The 20,180-nt window shown below is 38.0% G+C and overlaps 1 protein-coding gene across 3 annotated transcripts in view; it reads right to left on the reverse strand.

Moving 5' to 3' along the window:
- SNX6 (sorting nexin 6) overlaps positions 1-20,180 on the reverse strand; it is a 53,355-nt gene that overhangs the window by 5,686 nt on the left and 27,489 nt on the right. For 2 of the 3 annotated variants that reach the window (XM_089906035.1, XM_022570735.2), the window contains 4 exons: positions 14,894-14,969; positions 13,357-13,396; positions 9,237-9,323; positions 45-204 (listed from right to left, as the gene is read on the reverse strand). In XM_089906035.1, coding sequence (XP_089762161.1) covers positions 45-204; positions 9,237-9,323; positions 13,357-13,396; positions 14,894-14,969 — 363 coding nt within the window. The remainder of the gene's footprint in view (positions 1-44; positions 205-9,236; positions 9,324-13,356; positions 13,397-14,893; positions 14,970-20,180) is intronic. The other variant, XM_089906043.1, reaches the window with a different exon arrangement.

The raw sequence follows: 20,180 nt of genomic DNA on the forward strand, positions 1-20,180 counted from the left end.
TAGTCCAAACCATACCTTATGATTAAAGGTTAATATAAGAGTACCTTGTTTTGCAGATTCAGATATTTTTTCAAATTTCTGACAACATAACTGTTGGGATGTTTCAGCCTGTAGAACATCTTTATTTTTTGCTCTTGCTTTATCCAGTGCTTTATTAGCATTTTCATAATCCACTAGTGACCTAGATCTTCGATACAGGAGATCCTATAAAACAGAATGCTTCACGATAATATATGCTGCATGTTTCTAGTAGCTGCCCTCAGCCACTGCCACCCCCATCACCAGAGCTAACACACAGTGAATGCCACATGTCATTCTTCTAAATTTTTTTAGTAACAGCTTTATTGAGATATAATTCAAATCACCACATAACTCACTCACTTATTTATTTTTAAAATTTATATATTTATTTGGTTGTGCCAGATCTTAGTTGCAGCAGGCGGGCTCCTTAGTTGCGGCTCGCCAGCTCCTTAGTTGTGGCATGTGAACTCTTAGTTGTGGCATGCATATGGGATCTAGTTCCCTGACCAGGGATCAAACCTGGGCCCCCTGCATTGGGAGCTCAGAGTCTTAATCACTGTGCCACCAGGGGAGTTCCTAACTCACTCATATAAGTGCACGATTCAATGGTTTGTAGTATGCTCAGAAAGTTGTGTAACCATCACTAGCCTCAATTTTAGAACATTTTCGCCACCCAAAAAGAAACCAGGTCCTTTAGCAGTCACTCTCCATTTCCTTCCACAACCCCCACCTTCAGCCACGGACAACCATTAATCTGCTTTCTGTCTCTATAGATTTGTCTACTTTGGACATTTCATTAAAAAAGGAATCAGGGGGCTTCCCTGGTGGTGCAGTGGTTGAGAGTCCGCCTGCTGATGCAGGGGACACTGGTTCGTGCCCCGGTCTGGGAAGATCCCACGTGCCGCAGAGCGGCTGGGCCCGTGAGCCATGGCCGCTGAGCCTGCGCGTCCGGAGCCTGTGCTCCGCAACGGGAGAGGCCACAACAGTGAGAGGCCCGCGTACTACAAAAAAAAAAAAAAAAAAAAAAGGAATCAGGGACTTCCCTGGTGGCACAGTGGATAAGACTCCACGCTCCCAATGCTGGAGGCCCGGGTTCGATCCCTGGTCAGGGAACTAGATCCCACGTGCATGCCACAACTAAGGCTCCCGCCTGCCGCAACTAAGGAGCCCGCCTGCCACAACTAAGACCCTTCGCAACCAAATAAATAAATAAAATATTTTAAAAAGGAATCATATAATATGTGGCCTTTTGTATCTGGCCTTTTTTTTTTTTCCTTTTTGGCTGTGCTGCGGCTTGCGGAATCTTAGTTCCCTGACCAGGGATTGAACCTGGGCTCTCAGCAGTGAAAGTATACAGTCCTAAACACCGGATCGCCAGGGAATTCCCGTGTCTGGCTTTTTCACTTAGCATAAAGTTTCAAGTTCATCCGTTTTATAGCATGAATCAGTACTTCACTCCTTTTATTGCTAACTCATATTTCATTGTATGGACATACCACGTTGATTTATCCATTCGTTAGCTGACAGACATTTGGTTTGTTTCCACTTTTTGGCTATTTCATAATAATGCTGTTACGAACATGTGTGTACAAGTTTTTGTGTGGACATGTTTTCACATTTCATTTCTCTTTCATATCTCATTACTTAGGAGTGGAATTACTGGGTCACCTTGTAGCTCTATGTTGAATCTTTTGAGAAACTGCCAGACTATTTCCAAAGTGACCGCACCATTTTACATTTTCCCACCAAAACTATATGAGGGGTCCAATTTCTCCACATCCTTGTCAATACTGTTATGTCTTTTTGATTACAGCCACCTAGTAGGTGTGAAGTGATATAGCACTGTGGTTTTAATGTGCATTTCCCTGAGGGCTAAAGATGTTGAGCATCTTTTTACGTATTTATTGGCCATTTGTATATCTTTTTTGTCTTTTGCCCACTTTTTAATTGGACTCTCTGTCTTTTTACTGTTATAAGAGTTCTTTATATATTCTGAATACCAGTCGCTTATTAGGGACTTACATGATTTCCAAATATTGGGTTGGTCAGAAAGTTTGTTCGTAACATCTTATGCAAAAGCCAGAATGAACTTTCTGGTCAACCTGATATTTTCTCCTGGTCTGTGGGTTTTTATATTTTTCTCGATAGTGTTTTTTTTTTTTTTGCGGTATGCGGGCCTCTCACTGTTGTGGCCTCTCCCATTGTGGAGCACAGGCTCTGGACGCGCAGGCTCAGCAGCCATGGCTCACGGGCCTAGCTGCTCTGCGGCATGTGGGATCGTCCCAGACTGGGGCACGAACCCGTGTCCCCCGCATTGGCAGGCGGACTCTCAACCACTGCGTCACCAGGGAAGCCCTCGATAGTGTTTTTGATACAAAAAACTTTAAACAAAAGTTTTTAAAATTTTAATGAAGTCCAATTTATTATTTTTATTTGGTTGGTATGCTTCTGGTTATGGCTAAGAAATCAATGCCTAATTAAGGCAATCAAGAAGATTTATGTTTTTCTTCTAAAAATGTTATAGTTTTAGCTCTTACATTTAGATCTTTGATCCATTTTGAGTAAATTTTCTATCCATGGTGTGAGGAAGGTCCAACTTTATTCTTTTTCATGTGACCATTCAGTTGTCCCAGTACCTTTCATTGAAAGTCTATTATTTTCCTCAATATATTGTCCTAGCACTCTGTCAAAAATCAACTAACTGTTTCGTCAGCAAAATAGGAATAGAAGTAACACTCTCAACTTGATAAAGAACATCTACAAAAAACCTACAGCTAACATCATACTTAATAGTGAAAAACTAGAAGCTTTCCCACTAATATCAGGAACAACACACGGATGTCCCATCTCACCACTCTTTCTCAATATTGTACTGTAGGTCCTAGCTAATGCAATAAGAAAAAGAAATAAAAAGTATACAGATTGGAAAGGAAGAAACAAAACTGTCTTTTGTTTACAGATGCCAGATAACAAGACTGTTTATATAGAAAAACTCCTGGAATTAATAAATGAGTATAATAAAGTTTTACAAGAGAACATCAGTATACAAAAGTAGATTGCTTTCTTGTATACCAGCAATGAACAAGTGAAATTTGAAATTAAAAACACAATACCATTTACATTAATTAGCACTCCAGAGAATGAAATACTTAGGTATTAATCTAACAAAGCATGTACAACTTTTGAGGAAAACTACAAAACTCGGATAAAAGAAATCAAAGAACTAAATAAATGGAGAGATATTCCATGTTCATGGATACGGAGACTCAATATTGTCAAGGTCAGTTCTTTCCAAATTGATCTATGGATTCAACATAATCCCAATCAAAATCCTGGCAAGTTATTTTGTAGACATCAACCAATTGATTCTAAAGTTTGTGTGGAAATGCAAAAGACACAGAGTAACACAACAGTGAAGGAGAAGAACAAAGTCAGAGGACTGACACTACCTACTTTAAACCTTTCTATAAAGCTACAGTAATCTAGACAGTGTGGTACTGGTCAAAGAACAGACAAATAGATCAATACAACAGAAAAGAGAGCCCAGCACTAGACTCACACAAATACAGCCAACTGATCTTTTGACAGAGGAGCAAAAGCAATACAATGGAGAAAAGATAATCTTTTCAACAAATGGTGCTGGGAAACCTGGATATCGACATGCAAAGAAACGAATTTATACACAGCCCTTACACCCTTCATGAAAATTAACTCAATGGATCATAGACCTAAATGTAAAATGCAAAACACAGGAGAAAATCCACATGACCTTGCACGTGGTGATGACTTTTTAGATACAACACCAAAGGGATGATCCAGGAAAGAAATAATTGGTAAGTTGGACTTCTTTAAAATTAAAAATTGCTGGGACTTCCCTGGTGGCACAGTGGTTAAGAATCCGGCTGCCAAGGCAGGCGACACGGGTTCGGCCCTGGTCCGGGAAGATCCCACATGCCACAGAGCAACTAAGCCTGTGCGCCACAACTAATGAGCCTGCGCTCTACAGCCCGTGAGCCACAACTACTGAGCCTGCGTGCTATAACTACGGAAAGCCCACGTGCCCTACAGCCTGTGTGTCACAACTACTGAACCCATGTGCCACAAATACTGAAGCCTGTGCGCTCTAGGGCCTGCGTGCTGCAACTACTGAGTCTGCGTGCTGCAACTACTGAAGCCCGTGCACTTAGAGCTCATGTTCTGCAACAAGTGAAGCCACCGCAATGAGAAGCCTGCGCACTGCAACAAAGAGTAGCCCCCTGGGGCTTCCCTGGCGGCGCAGTGGTTGAGAGTCCGCCTGCCAATGCAGGGGATGCGGGTTCGTGCCCCGGTCTGGGAGGATCCCACATGCTGCAGAGCAGCTGGGCCCGTGAGCCATGGCCACTGGGCCTGCGCATCTGGGGTCTGTGCTCTGCAACGGGAGAGGCCACGGCAGTGAGAGGCCTGCGTACCACAAAAAAAAAAGAAAAGAAAAAAAGAGTAGCCCCCACTTGCCACAACTAGAAAAAGCCTACACGCAGCAACAAAGACCCAACGCAGCCAAAAATAAATAAATAAATAAAATTAAAAGAAGAAAATAAAATAAAATATGTCTGCTCAGCAAAAGACAGTGTCAAGAAGACAAGCCACCAGACCAAGAAAAATTTTTTACAAGGTATTTGATAAAAAGGACTGCTGTCCAAAATACACAAAGAACTCTTAAAACTTAACCACCAAAGTAAAGAATCGGCCAAAGACCTTTTTTTTCAAGACAGACACCTCACCAAAGAAGACACAGAGGTGGCATATAAGAAGCTTGTGAAAAGATGCTTCACATCAAATGTCATCACGGAAATGCAAATTAAAACAACATACCTCTACACACCTTGTTAGAATGGCAAAAATCTACAATTCTGACAATACCAAATGCTGGTGAGGATGTTAAGCAACAGGAACTCTCATTCATTGCTGGTGAGAATGCAATGATATAGGCACTTTGGAAGACAGAACTAAACATACTCTTATCATACGATCTAGTGATTGTGCTCCTTGCTATTACTCAAAGGAGTTGAAAACTTATGTTCACACAAAAACCTGCACACTGATGTTTACAGCAGCTGTACTGATAATTGCCAAAACTTAGAAGCAACCAAGATGTCCTCCTTCAGTAGGTCAGTGGATAAATAAACTTGATATATCAAGGCAACAGAATGTTATTAAGTGCTAAAGAGAAATGAGCTATCAAGCCATGAAAAGACATAGAGGAAACTTAAATGCACATTACTAAGTGAAGAAGCCAAAATGAAAAGACCCAACTATATTACATTTTGGAAAAGGCAAAACTATGAAGGCAATTAAAAAATCAACAGGGGTTAGGAGGAAGGCGAGTGAATAGATGGAACACAGGATTTCTGGGGCAGTAAAATTATTCTGTAAAATCAAGCCTCGGTAAGCCTCGGTAAATTTAAGAAAATTGAAAAAGAAAAACAGCTAAAAGAAAATTGAAATTGTATCAAGTATCTTTTCTGACCACACTATCAGACTAGATTTCAATTACAGGAAAAAAACACAAACACATGGAGGCTAAACAATACGCTACTAAGTAACCAAGAAATCACTGAAGAACTCAAACAGGAAATCAAAAAATGCCTAGAAACAAATGATAATGAAAACATGATGGCCCCAAACCTATGGAATGCAGCAAAAGCAGTTCTAAGAGGGAAATTTATAGCAATACAATCCTACCTCAAGAAACAAGAAAAATCTCAAATAAACAACCTAAACTTACACTTAAAGCAATTAGAGAAAAGAACAAAAAAACCTCAAAGTTAGCAGAAGGAAAGAATTCATAAAGATTAGATAAGAAATAAATGAAAAAGAAATGGAAACAATAGCAAAGATCAATAAAACTAAAAGCTGGTTCTTTGAGAAGATAAACAAAATTGATAAACCATTAGCCAGACTCATCAAGAAAAAAAGGAAGAATCAAATCAACAGAGTTAGAAATGAAAAAGGAGAAGTAACAACTGACACTGCAGAAATACAAAGGATCATGAGAGACTACTACAAGCAACTGTATGCCAATAAAACAGACAACCTGGAAGAAATGGACAAATTCTTAGAAAAGTACAAGCTTCCAAGACTGAACCAGGAAGAAATAGAAAATATGAACAGAACAATCACAAGCACTGAAACTGAAACTGATTAAAAATCTTCCACCCAAAAAAAAAAAAAAAATCTTCCACCAAACAAAAGCCCAGGACCAGATGGCTTCACAGGTGAATTCTATCGAATATTTAGAGAAGAGCTAACACCTATCCTTCTGAAACTCTTCCAAAATACAGCAGAAAAAGGAACACTCCCAAACTCATTCTACGAGGTCACAAACACCCTGATACCAAAACCAAAGATGTCACCAAAAAACCTACAGGCCAATGTTACTGATGAACATAGATGCAAAAATCCTCAACAAAATACTAGCAAACAGAATCCAACAGCACATTAAAAGGTTCATACACCATGATCAAGTGGGGTTTATCCCAGCAATGCAAGGATTCTTCAATATATGCAAATCAATGTGATACACCATAGTAACAAATTAAAGGATAAAAACCATATGATAATCTTAACAGATGCAGAAAAAGCTTTCGACAAAATTCAACACTCATTTACGATAAAAACTCTCTAGAAAGTGGGCATAGAGGGAACCTACCTCAACATAATAAGGGCCATATGTGACAAACCCACAGCCAACATCATTCTCAATGGTGAAAAACTGAAACCATTTCCTCTAAGATCAGGAACAAGACAAGGGAGCTGGGGCTTCCCTGGTGGTGCAGTGGTTCAGAGTCTGCCTGCCAATGCAGGGGACATGGGTTCGAGCTCTGGTTTGGGAAGATCCCACATGCCGCGGAGCAACTAGGCCCATGAGCCACAACTACTGAGCCTGCACGTCTGGAGCCTGTGCTCCGCAACAAGAGAGGCCACGATAGTGAGAGGCCCGCGCACTGCGATGAAGAGTGGCCCCCCGCTTGCCGCAACTAGAGAAAGCCCTTGCACAGAAACGAAGACCCAACACAGTCAAAAATAAAAAAATAACAAAAAACACTGAAATAAATCACATTTCACTTAAAAAAAAAAAAAAGACAAGGGAGCCCACTCTCACCTCTATTATTCAACATAGTTTTGGAAGTTTTAGGCACGGCAATCAGAGAAGAAAAAGAAATAAAAGGAATCCAAATCAGAAAAGAAGAAGCAAAACTGTTACTGTTTGCAGATGACATGATACTATACACAGAGAATCCTAAAGATGCTACCAGAAAACCACTAGAACTAATCAATGAATTTGGTAAAGTAGCAGGATACAAAATTAATGCACAGAAATCTCTTGCATTCCTATACACTAATGATGAAAAATCTGGAAGAGAAATTAAGGAAACACTCCCATTTACCACTGCAACAAAAAGAATAAAATACCTAGGAATAAACCTACCTAAGGAGGCGAAAGACTTGTACTCAGAAAACTATAGGACACTGATGAAAGAAATCAAGGACGATACAAACAGATGGAGAGATATACCACGTTCTTGGAGTGGAAGAATCAACATCATGAAAATGACTATATTACCCAAAGCAATCTACAGATTCAATGCAATCCCTATCAACCTACCAATGGCATTTTTCACAGAAGTAGAACAAAAAATTTTACAATTTGTATGGAAACACAGAAGACCCTGAATAGCCAAGGCAATCCTGAGAAAGAAAAACGGAGCTGGAGGAATCAGGCTCCCTGACTTCAGACTATACCACAAAGCTACAGTAATCAAGACAGTATGGTACTGGCACAAAAACAGAAAAACAGATCAATGGAACAGGAAAGAAAGCCCAGGGATAAACCCACTCACATATGGTCACTTTATCTTTGACAAAGAAGGCAAGAACATATACAATGGTGAAAAGACAGCCTCTTCAATAAATGGTGCTGGGAAAACTGGACAGCTACAGGTAAAACAATGAAATTAGAACACTTCCTAACACCATACACAAAAATAAACTCAAAATGGATTAAAGACCTAAATGTAAGGCCAGACACTATAAAACTCTTAGAGGAAAACATAGGCAGAACACTCTATGACATACATCACAGCAAGATCCTTTTTGACCCACCTCTTAGAGAAATGGAAATAAAACCAAAAATGGGATCTAATGAAACTTAAAAGCTTTTGCACAGCAAAGGAAACCATCAACAAGATGAAAAGGCAACACCTGGAATGCGAGAAAATATTTGCAAACGAAGCAAGTGACAAAGGATTAATCTCCAAAATATACAAGCAGCTCATGCAGCTCAATATCAAAAAAACCCCAAAAAACCCAATCCAAAAATGGACAGAAGACCTAAACAGACACTTCTCCAAAGAAGATATACAGATTGCCAACAAACACATGAAAGGATGCTCGACATCACTAATCATTAGAGAAAAGCAAATCAAAACCACAATGAGGTACCGCCTCATACTGGTCAGAATGGCCATCATCAAAAAATCTACAAACAATAAATGCTGGAGAGGGTGTGGAGAAAAGGGAACCCTCTTGCACTGTTGGTGGGAATGTAATTGATACAGCCACTATGGAGAGCAGTATGTAGGTTCCTTAAAAGACTAAAAATAGAACTACCATATGACCCAGCAATCCCATGATTAGATGGGAATTTTCTGTACATCTCAATTCATAAATTAACATGGAATTTGGAGTATCTGAGCCACTAAGTCTTCAGTGCTTTTTAGATGTTTTTATTAAACTTTTTTTTGATTAGTAAGAGTTTTAGTTTTGCACATAGATTTCCAAAAGGAAACTTGAGATGCCTTAAAATAAAACATACTTCTCTGTTTTATGGCTCTCTCACCCTCAATAGAGGACTTAGATAGACAAAATTAGGAATCCTTTAGCTGTACAACTGTTATTTGGGGGTTTTACTTTTGTCTTTGCAGGTATTTCACCTGACTAAATACACCAAATTCAATTAAAAAAATTTTCTAGACAAATTCTATCAGGAGTTTATAGAGGAAACATTTATGTGGGGTTCCCTGACCTACAATTTATAAAAGGAGAAAAAAAAATCATACTTAAAAATATAATTTAAAATCAAGAGATAAGTCATCTTTAACAATCTTAAGTCTAACAACCTCTAAGGAGATGATGGCTTTTGTAAAGCAGTCCATTTTAAAAAGAAGAATAGTTACCTTAGCAGCTTGAGATTCTCTTAAGTAATATTTTAAAAGGTCAGAAAGTTTGAGGTCCTCATCAGCTGACACTCGGGCTTCTATTTTCTGAAAAAGGGAAAAAAATTGGGTATTTAATCAGTACTTACATTCTATACTCAGTGTTTTCTTTATTATTGTAAAAATATTAGTTATAAATAACTACAGTATCAATTCCTATTTAAACCAAGTTTCCTTTCCTTCTCTTTTGTTAGTCTGTTAGTTTTTGTTTTTTTTTTTGTAACTGACAAAAAAATGAACAGATTAGTGAATTTACGGAAGGATTCTATATTTGACTCAAGTTCTTGGCTGTAATGAGTTTCAATATCATATTTCAGGTTCACCTGTATTTTTCTCTCTATTCATTTCAATGGCAATTGATATGTACACATGATTATAAAGTAATAGAGGCTGGCAACAGCAGTAGACTAGGTAATTCAAACCAATCCTTCTGCTGTGGACAACCAGAAAACAATTTTAAAACATTAAGTCTGACTAAAAAGATGAGAACTCGGGACTTCCCTGGTGGTCCAGTGGTTAAGAATCTGCCTTCCAATGCAGGGGACAAGGGTTCAATCCCTGGGCGGGGAACTAAGATCCCACATGCCATGGGGCAACTAAGCCCGCATGCCACAACTACAGAGCCCACACGCTCTGGAGCCCGTGCGCCACAACTAGAGAGAAGTCTGTGCATCACAACTAGAAAGAAGCCCACATGCCACAACTAGAGAGAAGCCTGTGCACCGCGACGAAGAGCCCACATGCCCTGGAGCCCGAAGCACCACAACGAGCAAGAAGCCCACGCGCTACAACTAGAGAGAAGCCGGCCTGCGCTACGAAGAGCCCACATACCGCAACAAAAGATCCTGTGTGCCGCAACCAAGACCCAACGCAGCCAAAAATAAATAAATAAATAAAAACAAGGATGATTTAAAAAAATAAAATAAAAAGATGAGAACTCTTCATTCAGTCTGGAGAGACAGAGAATAAAGAAGAATGTATTATGTCAACCAAATACAATGTGGGAACCTTGTTTGGATCCCGATTCAAACAAGGTCCACCGTAAAAAGCCATTTATGAGACAACCGGGAACATTTCTATACTAGGTATTGATGACAGTATGGAGAATCACTGATAATCGTATTGGTACATTAAAAATTTTTTTAAAAAATATTTATTTATTTGGCTGTGCCAGGTCTTAGTTGCATTATGCAGGATCTTTTTTGCCTAGTGCAGGATTTTTACTTGAGGCATGCAAACTCTTAGTTAAGGCATGTGGGATCTAGTTCCCAGACCAGGGATTGAACCCCAGCCCCTTGAATTGGGAGCGTGGAGTCTTACCCATTGGACCACCAGGGAAGTCCTGGTACGTTAAAATTGATTCTTATCTTTAAAAAAGAGAGAGAGAAATGTGCACAAAGGGCAAAAAACAATAAACATGGACTTCTGGGAATAAAAGAACTTTAAGTAATGTAGAAAATGTTAACATTAAGAAAATCTGGGTGACACATGTAGAGGAATTCTTTGTACTATTCTTGCAACTTTTCTGCGACTCTGAAATTGTTGTTAAAATAAAAAAACCCTACACATCCACCAGAACAGCTAAAATACCAAATATTACAACCTTGTGCAGCAGTGAGATGCTCACATTCATTCTGGTGGGAATGTAAGTCGTTACAATCACTTTGGGAAACAGTTTGGCAGTACCTACAAAAGCTTTTCACATGGATATCCTATGAACCATCACTTCCTCTCCTAGTTACATACATTCAACAGAAATGAATACTTATGTTCAGCTGAAGATAAATAAGAATGGTCTTAGCAGTACTCTTTGTAAAGAGCCCCAAACTAGCAACTATCCAAATGCCTACCAGTAGAAAAGATAATAAAATTAGGTATGTTTTTGGAATGGAAAACTATACAGCAATAAGAATGAAGGAGCTATACCGACATGCAACACCAATGAATCTTATGTATGTAATATTGAGTAAAAGAAACCAGACATAAGGATATATACTGCATAATCCATTTACATAAAATATGAAAATAAAATTAATTTTTGCTGTTAGAAGCTAGGACAGTGGTTAGCCTTGCAGCCAAGGTGGTGACTCAGAAGGCAGCTGAAGGGGAACAGAGCACCTGAGTTGCTGGTAATGTTCCATTTCTTGATCTGGGTGTTCATTACATGAGTGTGTTAAACTGTGACATTTCACTGAGCTGTACACTTCTGTTATGTGTTTTTTTCTACATGTATAATACACTTTAATAAAAAGTTTTGAACAAATCTTGAAGTTTCTTTATGGAGAAACAAACTTACAGAACTTCTTGACATGCTAGATGATGTTCAGTGCTTTTAAATAGGGCTTCTCTCCTTCCATTACGAAGTAGGGTATGTGTCTTCTCCCCTTCAATCTGGGCTCTCAGACTGCTTGCCCAATACAGGAATGATGCTGTACCAGTTTCCAAGCCCAGGCCTAACGAAACTAGCAGCTTCTACTTCCCATAATTTGGGATACTCGCTTTTGGAACCTCTTTACCATGCTGTGAAGAAGCCTAAGCAGCTCCATGGGAAGCAGCCACATGTAGGTGTCACAGCCAACAGCCCTATCGGAAGTTCCTGCTGATAGCAGTATCAACCCCCAGACATATGAGTGAAAGAGCCTTCAGATGATTCCAGGCCCTGGCCTTCATATCTTCCCTGTTGAGGCCCCAGACATCATGGAGCAGAGGCAAGCCATCCCTGCTGTGCCCCTTCTGAATTCCTGAACCAAAGAGCTCACTGGCATACTAAAATGGTTGCTGTTTAAAGCTACTGATTTTAGGATGGTTTGTTACACAGCAATAATAACCAGAACAACATGCAAATGCTAAAGGAAATAAAGAATTTTGGGGCTATGGAAATGTGCCACCCAGATCTCCAAGAGAAATGCCTGCTGCAAGGAGCACAGTTGACTGATAGCCCCAACTGCAGTATCTCTGGATCTGGAACCATGTTCATACGAAAGTTATGTTCCATCCTCCCCACCCAGCCCATTCTTGCCTGATGTAGAACTCCTCTAATGGGCAGCTCTGGCTCAGGCACTCCCCTCTGACGTGGACAAAGCTTTCTTAGGACTGCGCTATAGTCTGAAACTCCTCCTACACAGTCCTCCTTCCTCTCCCTCTCCTTTTGCAGGTGTAGACCTGCACTATTATCGGAACGCTCCCCTCCTGTCTACTCCTGCTCGTTCCTCTTTGTTTTTCACAATAAATCTCTTGTACATTTAATCCCACCTTGACATCTGCTTCCAAAAGAATTGACACATAAGGCTGTTTGTGATAGATTCCTATTCTTTTGATATAAATGAACACGCACACAAAAACAACTATATCTTCCCAGAAAATGCTCACTGGTACAAATATCAAAGCAGAATAATGAGCTATATGGACCCCAGTATAACATTTACTTACATATTTAAGAACTTTTTCCTTTGTGATAGAGTATCTCCTTTTCTTCAACTTGTCTCCACTACTCAACTGCCAAGGTCATGATGAAATCTGATTTCTACAATGGACTAGCCACCACGACTCTCAGCTAAGTACCATTACAAATCTAGTAAACATTTTCACTATCAACTGATAGATAGAATGATCATAAATTAACATGACCCCTGAAAACCAAGACTATATCAGTATTAAATTATTACTACTATGAATGAAAACTTTCTGCAGTTATATTTTTGTCTTATGTTGATACAACTCTTTTTTAAAGCAGTGTGTCATGGGGGATCAAAAGCAATAATCTTGGTAAAGTTATAGTGAATCTAAGATTTTCTTCTAGCTTACAAAGCCCCAGGAAAAAAATGATCTTTCATAAAAATAAACCCAGCCTCCTAATGAACATGTTTTCTGATCAAGAGTATGAACTTTTACACATATACCAAAAGACCATAACAAAAACGAAATTTCCTGAAAAACTCTCATTATTTCCAAATTTAAATCTGCCTCTTCAACCTTTTGAAGTATAACTCATCTTCCTCAATAAAGTTAAACACAGCCCAACAAGTTAAACACTACCGTTTGCAGAGATTTAGACTCCCAAAGGTTAATTATTAGTACTTACTCTTGTTTTATCAAAAAGTTCTGAAACTTTAAGAAAAAACCTGGAAGGGAAAAATATTTCATCATAAATAATTTTCTATTTCAAATGTTCAGAGAATATACCCCAAACCAGATTAATAATGAACATTCTTACCTCATTACAATATTTGTCTTGTTCACTGAAGACTTCATTTAGTTCAACAAAAATCTCTGTACGTCCACCCATGTGACAGATTCCTTTTGACATACGATTACAGAAAATCTTCCCATTTCAAGGTGGCGGTCTAAGCCATATGTTAAAAACTTAAAAAATCTGTCTCGATATCCTTTGGTAATATGCCACATAATATTAAATAAAACCATACCTTTAAATTATTACAGGGCAATGACATCCAAAGAGTTATGTCTTAAATACTTTCAAATGGAGCTGCTTTGTTTTGGAAAACAACACAAATGAACAGCCAATCTCTACTTCATAGCTCACTTTCACTTTGTTTTTTGGCCGCACCAGGCAGCTTGCAGGATCTTCTGCAACCAGGGATTGAGCCCGGCCACTGCAGTGAGAGCCCAGGGTCCTCACCACTAGGCCACCAGTGAAGCCCCCACTTTCACTATTAATTAAAAAGCCCATCTCTCAAACGCTGACACCAACTAAAAAAATATCCCCATGCCAAACTATTAAATGGTATCCTGTAAAATATGTAATTATCGATGACATTATATTTGGATTAGGGCAAATACTATCGAAAGCTAAAATGAATTTTATGAACTTCACATTACTAAAAAGAACTTGCTTTGAGAGGTTTATGAAAGATAACACATGGCAATGTTGACATTTTTCCTTCTTATCAAATACTTAAGAACTAACTCTTTGGGAAGGTAGCATGTTAATTAGTGTTTTGCTGAAAAACTGGATCTGACATGTGTACTGAGACAGGATATACTATAGAAAAGTTCAAGGATGGATGTGGTTTGGAGAAAGACATGGACTATGAAAATAGTTTTTCCACTTAAAATTTTTAAAATGTGTTTGAATTATTTTTCAATAGAGAGCCCGGTTTAAACATTATAGGAGCAACTAAGATTATTTATGGTACATTGAAATCTGGCCTCCAACGAAATATATATATATATATGTGTGCATGTGTGTGTATATATATGTATATGTGTATATATACATACGTGTGTGTATATATATATTCTAATTCTAAAACAGCATTTCTTATTTATAAAAAACATTATAAAAATCTAAGAACATTTAAACATAAATTCTGTCTCTTTCACACATACAAATTGGCAAATTTTCATCAAATGAAACACTGTAAATGTTAAAATTATATATACTAAGGTCGATTTTTATTTCTCAGATTTAAAAAAAAGTAGGGAAAGGGAAGAGAAAAATGACACTGACCTAAGTTTATAAAGAAGCTCCATATTATCAACGTGTTTTGACAAAAATATTCCAAAATGCCTGCTGGGTCAGAAGTACTGTGTGTGCCTGAGCTGCCAACAAAAATTTTCTTTTACTTATATTTAATGTTTTAAATCGGAATGCTTACTTGCATGTATCTGTAGAGTCCTGAGTTCCTAAAGCATATAATGAAGAACCAATTCTATTGTAATCATCTGCAGCACCTACGGAAAAAGTTTTAAGAATTTAATGTATTTATTCATTGATTCAAAAATAGTTACTGAATGTCAAAAAAATGTGTATGTAATATAGATGCCCAAAGTCTAGTGAAAGAAATGACAAAAGCTATAATACAAAATGATGAATTTTATATTAGAAGTAGGTATAAACTACAACGCGAGCAGGGGAAACAGAAGATTTCACCTGAGGAGGTCAGGGAAGGATTTACAGACACTATAGGAGTTGGAGCTCGCAGGATGAGCAAATCTTTACTAGGCAAAGAGGAGGAGAGTGCATTCTGGATAAAGGGAAGGGCATGGAAAAAGGCCAGGGAGACATAAAAGAGCAAAGTATATTCAGAGAGCCTTCTGGGACTATGGCACTGCAGGGTACAGAGGGAAGTGGAGAGGGTTGAAGATGGAAAGATCAATTTATTTTTCTTCCAAGCATCTTGGGGGAAAGAAAGGTTTTGTAAGCCATGATGAAGTGTGGACCTGATCTTGTGGGAATGGCTGTTATTAAACGTTTTAAAATCCTAGTAGTGGTGCAATCAACCTGATAAGGATTTTAGATTTTAAAATTCTGCTGCCTTGAATAAAGACTAATAGTGGAGAGACACAGAAGGCACAGTGACCAACCAGGAAACTGCTGTGTCAGATGCTGAGGGTCAGGATCAAGGTAGCGGAAACACTAAGAGCAGAGAGGAACTAACAAAGCTGGAAGGTATTTAGGAAATGTAACAGGTAGGATTTACAAACAGTAGACCTGAGGCAGGAGCTTGGGAAGCTAGATGAATGGTAGTACCACTACCGTTGGGTGCTAGGAAGCAAAGTACTCAACGTCAGCACAGTACTCCTCCTAGGGCTTGCCCCACAGGACAATGCCCTTGTTGAGAAAAGGTTATAATTTCAGAAAAGGAATAGCATAGTGCAACGGTTAAGGGCATGGACCTGTAACCAAACTGTCCAATCCCAGCTTCCCAATTTACCAGCTGTATGACCTTGGGCATATCACTTAACCTGCCTGTGCCTCAGTTTCCTCATCTGGAAATAGGGAAAATAATGGTACCCAATTCACATAATTATTTAGAGAACTAAATGAGTTAGTAAACATTACTATAAACTTGGCACATAGTGTATACAGTACTATACAAATGTTTGCTATCATTAATGAAATCCTAGACATGCCTACTTTGTATTCCCACTTATACGAGTAGTATTTTTACCAGGCTTTTATGTGTTTATCCCCTAACAAAACAGTAATGCTTACATTATACTTTCTTATTTTGCACAAAATTACATTCAACTGATATGGCTGAAATTTGGTGACTACTTACTTATTGTTACTCAAATCTTCTATCCTGATATCTTTTATAAAGAAACATCAAGTACAAACTTCAGACTATGAACAGTAACTTATATATAAGACTCTTCACTACACCCTAACAGGTTAAGTTAAAGAAATAATAATATTACTCAAAAATCACTTAAAGGTTGGTTTATTGACAGGTAGGAATCAAAAATGGTTTCTGTGTTTAATATTGAATACATTAATAGTTTATGCTTAGGCTGACCCTGAAATTATTTTTTGGAGCAAGAAATTCCTGTATTCTAACTAACATTAGGCTTTGAGAACACTACCCTCTTTAGTTATTACAGCATTATGTGATCACGAAAAATATACAAACTGTCCTGATTTTATAAATCACAGTGACTTATAAAATTATTAAGTTGAAAAGCTTAATTTTTCATAATCCAGGCTAAGTTCATTAATTATGAAAAAATAGTTTTTACTTTATAATTTTGTAAAATTTTATTACAGTTGACCCTTGAACAATGCAGGGGTTATGGGTGCCAACCCTCCCCGCAGTGAAAAATCCCTGTTTAACTTTATAGTTGCCCCTGTATCCACGGTTCTGCACTGGCAGATTCAACCACCTCGGACTGTGTAGTACTTTTACAATACTACATATTTACTGAAGAAAAATCCGCATATAAATGGACTCACATAGCTCAAACCTGTGTTGTTCAAGGGTCCACTATATATGTAAGGTAATTAATTATATGTAACAGTCGTATTTTTTTTTTTTTTTTTTTTTGCGGTACGCGGGCCTCTCACTGTTGTGGCCTCTCCCGTTGCGGAGCACAGGCTCCGGATGCGCAGGCTCAGCGGCCGTGGCTCACGGGCCCAGTCGCTCCACAGCATGTGGGATCTTCCCAGACCGGGCCACGAACCCATGTCCCCTGCATCGGCAGGTGGACTCTCAACCACTGCGCCACCAGGGAAGCCCAACAGTCGTATTTTTGTAAAACAGGATCACTATCATCTCCCCTAAAACACCATTCCACTTGGTCAAATAAACAGAATCAGTAAGAATCACTAATATTCTGTTTTCTTAACAGATGATTCCTATAGTTCTTTATACTTCCATGGCACTAATATACACCTCTATAATAGGATTAATTACAATATATTGTAATTTTTTGCTTTTAGTGTTTATCTCACCTGCAAAATTATTAATTCCTTAATGGCAAAGACTGTTATTTTCTTCATCTTGAAATCATCAATGTCTGACATGATGGTTGGCACATAATAGATATGCCAATGTTTATGAATTAAGTAACTTTTTAAGAAATTTAAAAAGTATATATAGTAGGCTTCCATTTTTAAATCATCAAATCTAAACTTAAAGGTATTCCTAATTATTACAATCAACACTAGTATGTACCATTTCGTATTTACAAAGTTTTTCTTTTTTTGGGGAAGGGCGTGTGCCTACAGGCTGGGGCCAGGGCCTAGTGGGGGTGGGTGGAGTGTGGGGTTTCCTAGGAAGGCACACAGGGTGCCGCTGGAGCCCTCACGGTGCACTGTGTGACTCTGGGTGTGTGCGGGGAGTGGGGAGTAGTGTGGGTCCTGATGGAGGGGCCAGGAGGGGATGGGTTGGGGACAAAGTTTTTCTTAACAGAGGAGTGAAAGTATGAGATATTTTATCCTTAATGCCATTTTATAAACAAGGAAACCAACACAAGACTAATTATGTGAATTGCCCAAGGCTCTAAAGCAAATCAGTAATGAATTTAGGAAGGAATTCAAGTTTCCCACACTTTGACTATACAGTTCTTAACTACTGAACAGGCAACTAAGAACTACTACTTCATTAGAATGAATCTGCAAATCACAAAGATATAGGAAAATAAAATACAAAAAGAAGTCTTAACTCTCTCAAAAGAATGACACAAGAATAGAAGTTACCAGGCCTGAGACTTCTTTACTTCCTCCTTTCTATTAAGAGTATGTAACAATACCCCAAAACGGAGGTTCGTACTTCTAGGTACCTACTGACCTGTCTGTATATCAGAGGCTCTGAACCTTTTTGGTTTTAGGACTCCTTTACACTCTTAGAAATTACTGAGGACCCTAAAGAGCTTTTGTTTATGCGGGTTACATCTATCAATATGTACTGTATTTTTAAAAAAGTAAAACAAAAATTTTAAATATTTACTATTTTAAAATAACAGTATTAAAACCATTAATACGTTTTAGTTTTCTTTTTTGGCCGTGGGGCATGTGGGATCTTAGTTCGCCGACCAGGGATAGAACCCATGCCCCCTGCATTGGAAGCACAGAGTCCTAACCACTGGACTGCTAGGGAAGTCCCATAAACCATTATAAGTTAACATAACATTTTAAATGAAAATAACTATTTATATATTTTAAAATTAGTGAGCACAGTGACACTGTTAGAGTTTTGCAAATCTCTTTTGCGCCTGGATTAATAGAATAATAATAATAGAATAGCTCCATTCTCTTATCTGCTCTGCATTCACTCTACTGTGATACGTTGTTTTTGTTCAAGTATCGGGAGAAAATCTAGCCTCAAACAGATGTGTCGTTGGAAAAGGAGGAGGCATTTTACTAATATTTTCAGAAAATTGTGGATACTCTACTCAACAAGCAGTTTAAGTTTAAGGGTTAGTTCCTGTGGGGAATCTGAAATCCTATCAATGAACTTTGTGTACTCTATTACATTAAATCTAATGATATAAGTGATATTTATCCCAAGAATATAAGGTTGGTTTAATATCTGAAAATCAATCAACATCATTAACCATATTAATAGACTAAAAAAGAAAAACCATATGGTTATGTCAATTGTTGCAAAAAGAGCCATTTGACAAAATCCAACATTCATTCCTGACTTAAAAGGCATCTAGGAAAAATCTACACCTATTATCATAATTAACGGCTTAAGACTGATGCCTTCCCCATAAGAAACAAGGCCAAGTTGCTTGCCTTCACCACTTCCATCAACACTGTACTGGAGGGTATAGCTATAGTATAATGGGGCAAGGTAAAGAAATAAACAGCGTTCAAATTGCAAAGGAAGAAGTGTAACTGTTTTTATTAGCAGATGATCGTCTATGTAGAAAATCCTAAGGAATCTACAAAATAGTTAATAAAGCTAAAAATTGAGTTGATCTAGTAAGGTTGCAAGCTATTAGCTCAACACTGAAAATACAATGTATCTCTATATATTGGCAAAAAACAACTGGAGACTGAGATGTATAAAACACAACATTTACAATAGCATCAAAAAATAATTAGGGATCTAACTAAAGATGTATAAGATCTGTACAAAGGAAACTATAAAACATTGCTGAGAGAAGACCTAATTAAATGGAGATATATACCATGTTCATGTATCAGAAGAACCAACAGTGTTAAGATGTCAATCCTCCCCAAATTAATCTACAGATTCTATACAATCCCAATCAAAATCCCAGCAGGCATTTTTGTAGAAAGTGACAAACTGATTCTAAAATCCATATGAAAATGTAAAGAAACCAGAGGGGCCAAAATGACTTTGATAAAGAAGAATAAAGTTGGAGGACTTATACAAGAAAAGATGTTCAATATCATCAATCATTGGGAAATGCAAATTAAAACCACACTGGCCTAGCAGAATGGATAAAATTTAAAAGGCTGATTATCTTTATTGGCAAGGGTGTGAAGCAACTGGAACTCTCGTTCACAGCTGGTAGGAAGGTAAAATGATACAATCATTTTGGAAAAAAGTTTGGCAGTTTAAAAAAAAAATTAATTATACACTTACACTTGACCCAGCCATTCTACTTCTAGGTATTACCCAAGAGAAATGAAAGCATATGTCCATACAAAGACTTACATACAGATGGTTTATGTCAGCTTTATTTCAA

The sequence above is a fragment of the Delphinapterus leucas genome, chromosome 2 (assembly GCF_059928025.1).
Source record: "Delphinapterus leucas isolate spDelLeu-1000000601 "Yukka" chromosome 2, BTC_Dleu_Yukka2, whole genome shotgun sequence".
Classification (NCBI taxonomy): domain Eukaryota; kingdom Metazoa; phylum Chordata; class Mammalia; order Artiodactyla; family Monodontidae; genus Delphinapterus; species Delphinapterus leucas.